Consider the following 6,861-nt stretch of genomic DNA (forward strand, 5'->3'; position numbering starts at 1 on the left):
CCCCCCCGCCCTTGGCCTCCTTGCAGCAGTATAGGCTTTGTGCCAGTTAGATAACCTGATTGTAACTCTCCCTCTGTATCCGTCTTCCCATCCCTCTCAATCTACTTTGCCTACCTGACCTTTCCCCCCCGTCTCCTTAGCACTCCCTCTTGTTTATAGTTCCGGCCTCTCTACCTTTACGCCTTCATGCCATCCCGCTCTCCCTTTTATCCTCCCATATATCTCTCAATTTTTATTCCCCCCCTTTGCCATGTCCTCCAACAGCCACTTAATTTCCTCTCCCTGTCTGTGCCTGCCCTCCCCAGCCACACACATAAACACACCCTCGTGCTCTCAGTTTAGTCCAGTTTTCATGCAAAATTGTGTTAAAGATAGAGATGCACTGCATCTGTATCGGCAGCGACAGTGACCTGATTAAAGATCCCATGAAAGGGGTTTTCTTTGAAAATGGTGCACCTTCAGCAGTGATCTCCTGTAGAGGTCAAAGAATTAGGTGATCGATTTGTCATTGGAACTTGTCATTGGTCATCTTGTTTCAACTTCTCAATTAAGTAAGGATATGTTTTTTTGTCTTACATGATGGGAACTGAGGCTCTTTGGGTTTTGGTCTGTTGATCAGACAAAACAAGCCATTTGAAGACATGACCTCAGGATTAAGGAAATTGCGATTGTGCATTTTTCACTGTGTTCTGACATTATATTGACCAAGTGGTCAATCAATTAATTTAGACCATAACATATGAAGAAAGATGATGAAGGTTGTAGTTATTATCTACACTGCACTAGTCCAACCAATAAAGTAACACATTTTACTGACTTCCCATTGGAGTACACTGACTGTTCACTCAGTGTCTTATATCCCAACAGCCTGTTGTAACAGGGATTATTTTACATTAAGGAATTAATGATACCATACCACGGTTCAAGATGGCGTCCCATCCATTCACTCTAAATAACGTTTATCGTGCTTTTGCAAAGTTGGGCCTGTGGAGTACGCACATTAGAGTCCTTCTCTGGCCAAGCAATGGAACTTAAATAATTATACAGCTCTTGCAGACCTTAATGTTTACAAGCCCTAATTTGATAATGCATAATTTTCTTTTGAAATGATTTTATATGTGAATAAGTCTTTACCTGAAATTATTTTGCTTCACTGTGTTAATGAAATAATAAAAATACTCATTGGTTTCACTTTCTAGAAACAGCAAAAGCCTTAAAGAATGTTGGAGTATGAATATCAATTATAGTTGAAATGTGATATACAGCTTCATGATACAATATCACTATCAGTTCTACACTTTAAGGTATGCATGTTTTAAACTGAGTAAGAAATAACATTGGATTGTATTGGATTGGTGCTCAGTATTGGCGTGGACCTCCTGGACTCGGGAGAAACAGTGGGATCTAAATAGTGACAAATACTATCAGAAGGTAAATGCCAACAGCTGATTTCTCAAAAATGCTCTTCTTCCTCCACCTCTTTTTAGTGCGGCGGCCAGATAAACGGCGGTGATATTGCTGTGTTTGCATCACGGGCGGGTCACGGTGTGTGTTGGCACCCCGCCTGCTTTGTGTGCAGCATGTGCAGCGAGCTCCTGGTGGACCTCATCTACTTCCACCAGGACGGGAAGATCTACTGTGGCCGACACCACGCCGAGAGGCTGAAACCACGATGCACTGCCTGTGATGAGGTACACGGCCATCGCATGCCCACACACACACACACACACACACACACACACACACACACACACACACACACACACAAAAGGCTGTAAAAAAGGATCATGTGTTAATGGATACACATATCGCCTACTTTAACATAACTGTGCCAGTAATGTGGGACGGTGATCATAAGGCTATTTCTAAAACATTTACACACACGCATTCTGCACAGAATACATGCCCTCATATGCACCACACTGCTGTCATATGATGCTCACAGGCTCCCCAGCATGCACTGTCACAGTTTAACTCATGCACGGATTTCTCACGTCTAATGGGGTCAGCTCTCAATATCCTGATCTCAAAGCCATTAACACTGACGTACTCTCTCTGCAAATGGGGACAAGGACACTGTTAGTACTTTAAAAAGCACCCAGGTGATTCAACAGCAGCGTAATTAAAAGTAAATGCACCATCTAGATTTCACCAAGTCCCCACACACATTAGCCTCCTACACAAGTCAGTGACAAAGAGGGTGATCTAAGAGTACTAAGTTGCAGAGGAGAAAGTGGTCCGTATGGAGGGGGAGGGAGGGCGAGCCGAGCCTTTGTCCTGTCATTCAGCGCACAGTAATAACCCAATCAAGGTTTTACCTCCGAGGACCCGTGATAAACGATACTCTTTCTCTCCTCTTTCTTAGATCATCTTTGCGGATGAGTGCACCGAGGCAGAGGGACGTCACTGGCACATGAAGCACTTCTGCTGCTTCGAGTGTGAGACGGTGCTGGGGGGCCAGCGCTATATCATGAAGGAGGGACGGCCATACTGCTGCTCCTGCTTCGAGTCCCTCTACGCAGAGTACTGTGACTCCTGTGGGGAACATATTGGTATGCTGCACCACCACCCGGCATCTATCACTGTTAACACGGACCGCATTAATCACCTGCAGGTCATGCAAAGGAACCCTTTCAAAAAAGAATACAATATGCTAAACACATGGATACATGGAATAATTAAGTGGAATGTGATTGGGCTGCAGGTTTTTTTCAAGGAGGATGTGAGAGTGACCTCATTTCTTTGTAGCAAGTAACAGAGGAGAAAGAGAACTACAGCAGAAAGGACGGGGCATGACTTTTAGCAGTAGATCACTGAATGATGTCATCCACAGCCAGGCATGTGAGGCAGGGCACATAGCAGAGGGCCACAGAGACCTCGGCTTACAGAGCACTGAAGTATTTACAGTATATATCATGCATTGTGAAACAACCTGGAACCCAGGAGGTTTTTATCACAGACACTTGCAGCAAATGTTAGTTAAAATACAAATTTTAAAATCTCACAAACTCTTTCAAACACTGTAGTGTTAGAGGGAAACCCACTGTAACTGGGGTATTTTTGAGTGGGAAACCTTCATATTAGCACCTCTTGGCCCCATGCCACCTCCTGTTAAGAAGTGTGTGTGTGGGTGTGTGTGTGTGTGTGTGTGTGTGTGTGTGTGTGCGCGTGTGCGTGTGCGCGTTCGTGTGTTCCCCTGACAGGATGCCCAGGTGTGATTTTGGCACATACCTCTCAACAAATTTGCTCTGTAATTATTTGTCAGACAGGATACAGAAAAGTATTTGGCTAAAAAGCACAACTGATTATAAATTGAAACCATCAGAAAAACATGCTCAAACCAGATGGCAGCCATTAGCAAATAGCTGGTTTTCTTTTCCCCTGAGACAACTTGAAACATACTCAAAATGCAGTGTGTTCATACAGTACAATGCTGGGCAAGTTTCATAATGAGTTTACCCCTAAGCACAGTCATGTGTTGCAGCCTCCAGCTCCATTTTCTCACTCAACAAGCAGCTTGTAATAAGCTACTATTTTCATATCAAACAGCATTTTTAATAAAGACATAAAGATTTTAATTTCAAGCTCTTTGATGAACACATGGTGTTTTGTATTTTAATTGTGTATTTTTACACAAGTTCCACAATCTGTCATTTTACCTAAAGTGTGAACTCATGTGGTGTTTTCTCTTTCCTGCAGGCATTGATCAAGGCCAGATGACATATGATGGGCAGCACTGGCACGCCACTGAGGGCTGCTTCTGCTGCGCCCGCTGTAAACGCTCTCTGCTTGGTCGGCCCTTCCTGCCCAAGCAGGGCCAGATCTTTTGCTCACGCTCCTGCAGTCTGGGGGAGGAGCCTAATGGCTCTGACTCATCTGATTCGGCCTTCCAAAGCGCCCGCTCCACCAGGGAGTCCAGACGCAGTTCCAAGACTGGGAAGAGTGGAGGAGGAGGAGGAGGAGGAGGGAGTGGAGGAGGGGGTGGAGTGCAGGCGGAGAGATTTTCAGGCGAGGTGGACCCACTGTCTTTACAAATGGATCTTCTGAGTCTCTCCAGTCAAACGCCTAGTTTGACTCGTGAGCCACCGGCCTGGCAGAGCCAGGAGCAAGCAGGTGACAGTTATAATTATGAATCCCATTCAGACCCAGCCGCCAACCCCACCCCTCTCCAGCTTCTCAGCCAGTGCAACATCAGGACTGCCTATAACCCCGCCTGCTCTGGACAGAACAATCAGCAGCAGGATCACAGGATCAAGGAGAACGCAGGTTTAAAGAGACCCCCGATCTCGGCCATGAAGGGCCACTCTCTGAATGAGACGTGGTTCCAGCAGCAAGCTCCAGAGGAGTACTATCCACCCAAGATGAGGACCCAAAAGAGCTTCACTGAGATGTCTCATTGCTCTCAGCACCACAACGGCTTCTCCTCTGACAAGCGCTCCATCAGTTTGCATGGCTTTCAGAGGGACAGGGACAGAGATGCAGGGCCTCCAGCAGCAACCCAGGTGGCGAGAAGCAGGAACCCCATCAATGCACTTAACTTCCCAGAGCAACTGACCCCTCTAGAGCAGACCCCAAGAGGATCCATGGAGTCCCTGGCCATGTCCAATGGTACAGGTGGGTATGGTAGTGGTCGTTAGACCTCTGTGTAGAGCTTATTGTTTGTTAGCATTGTTGTTGGATACTAAGATGTTTCCTCTAAGTGCAATGGGATGACACTTAATTCAACTCTATTTTCCTTCAGGAAACTCAGCAGATGGAGGAGGAAAGCGTCAGGAGCACCTTTCTCGTTTCTCCATGCCCGACCTGAGCAAAGACTCTGGAATGAACGTGTCAGAGAAAAGCAACATGGGCACCCTCAACTCCTCAGTGCAGTTTCGTAGCTCTGAGTCCATTCACAGCCTCACCGCCAGTCAGCCCTACATGGAAATGGATCCCCCCAGGCCCTCCCAGTACAAGGTGCAATACTGTGACCCTCCTGGCATGGGTGGGGGTATGGGCATGACTCATTTACCACCCGGCTTCACCTTCCAGGAGGAGGACAGGGTGAGCTTGGTGAGCAGTGCCAATGCTGCCCGCCTGCCACCCATCAGTGAGCGCAGGGTGGGTGGAGGAGGAGGTGGTAGGGGAGCAAGTGTCCATATAGATGCCCAAGAGGAGACTCCCCAGAGGCGCCGGCACCACCACCACCACCGCTCCCGGAGATCCCGTCGTTCTCGCTCAGAAAACGCTCTCCACTTGGTGGCAGAGCGAAGGGCGAGACCTCAAGAAAGACCACAGTTACGTGTCCGAGAGGATTATGACCGGTTCCCGCCACCAAGGAGCACCAGGGACCAGTTTGGCGTAGGAGGAGGAGGGGGAAGATACCAGCCCCAACTCTTCAGGCAGTGCCCCAGGACCACTTCAGACCTGACGCTGCAGAACCCCGGGGCCAGCCGACGCACTGGCTTGAACCAATACTCCTGGGATGATTATGACGACGATGATTGGTGCTCCACCTGCTCTTCATCCTCCGAATCAGAGGATGAAGGTTACTTTCTGGGTGAGCCGATCCCCAGACCCATCCAGCTGCGCTACCTCAGCAACCAGGAGCTTGTCCATAAGTACAACACAGGGATGGGAGGACCCAACCGCAGTGGGCAGTTACACACCCACAAACGCAGAAAAAGCAAGAACTGCATCATCTCCTAATATCCTGACGTTTGGCACAGTAAATGATTCTCTCTCCACCTTGTGTACACTAACATTCTCCATCTGGAACAAAAAAACAAAACTCACAGTCCATTTATTCAGTGTTGTTGAGTGTTGAATATTATGTAATTGGAAGTCAGTGATGAATTACAGTTGGTAAACAGTGAAAAAGCAACAGTGTTTGCATGTTTGTTCATTTTAATGTTTCAGAATATCTCCTGAGTATTAAGGCTGTTACACTTACAAGCGCAGTTCTATCAAGTCACAACGTTTATCAAAAGCTGATGTGCAATTTTTTTTTTTATCATAACTTCATTTCCATGCAGCAAACAAGTGTGCAAGGTAGTTGGTTTGGTACAGTTTAGCTTTTTCATGCAATGTGATTTAGATATAGGATATACTGTACTATTGTATTCAGTTCATAGTATGTACATAGATAAATGAATTAATAATTTCACTTTAAGTTAAGGAAGTCCATGTAAATATGGTTGTAAATGAGGCCTCACATATTTTTATATTTTGTATGGATAGAATCATTTATGTATTAAATATCTATAATGTAGACATAGAAAATTACAAAAACAACATATGCATGTTTTATTTGGCTGACCTCGTCCTGCATTTGGAATAAAGGAGTATTTCAGTGACTGTTTTGATTGACAGTTGGTGTTTCTCTCCAGAGGATGACAACACGTGTCTGATGTGCACAAGTGCGCAAAACAGTCACCTTCTCCTTCTGTTTAATGCATAAATGAATGACAATGTGGTGCAGAGGTTGATTAGAGAGTCGTGCCCCCCCCCCCCTCACCCACACACACACACACACACACACACCACACACATGTTAATATACAGTATGTACTTAGACGGTAATCGGTGCAGTCACATTCAAACTCACAGAGCTCCATTGTCCTGGAAACAGATGCAACTGAAGTTCTGGTTTATTGCATCAGCCTATTCACATTGGAAACTGCTGACAAAGGTCTAGGGATTTAGTTAATGAAATCTGGTGATGCTTTGTTTGAGTAGTTTTTACCCACACATTCCACATGGCTCTGGGGACGGCTGTGTCGGTCTATGGGTTAGCCACTTCCAGACTGAAATTTCTCATCGACTTGTGGATGGACTGCCATGACATTTGGCAGAGACAGTCTTGTCACCCTCAGGATAAAT

General features: G+C 46.1%; 1 protein-coding gene across 2 annotated transcripts in view; it reads left to right on the top strand.

Annotated features, from left to right (window-relative positions):
- prickle2b (prickle homolog 2b) overlaps positions 1-6,336 on the top strand; it is an 85,118-nt gene extending 78,782 nt beyond the window's left edge. For both annotated transcript variants that reach the window (XM_023427836.2, XM_023427838.2), the window contains 4 exons: positions 1,488-1,691; positions 2,366-2,552; positions 3,700-4,614; positions 4,742-6,336. In XM_023427836.2, the coding sequence (XP_023283604.1) occupies positions 1,488-1,691; positions 2,366-2,552; positions 3,700-4,614; positions 4,742-5,688 (2,253 nt within the window). In that variant the 3' untranslated portion in view covers positions 5,689-6,336. The remainder of the gene's footprint in view (positions 1-1,487; positions 1,692-2,365; positions 2,553-3,699; positions 4,615-4,741) is intronic.
- The last annotated feature ends 525 nt before the right edge of the window (positions 6,337-6,861 follow it).

This window comes from Seriola lalandi, unplaced genomic scaffold, assembly GCF_002814215.2.
Source record: "Seriola lalandi dorsalis isolate HSWRI2012SDOR001 ecotype SW California unplaced genomic scaffold, Sedor1 jcf7180002054864, whole genome shotgun sequence".
Classification (NCBI taxonomy): domain Eukaryota; kingdom Metazoa; phylum Chordata; class Actinopteri; order Carangiformes; family Carangidae; genus Seriola; species Seriola lalandi.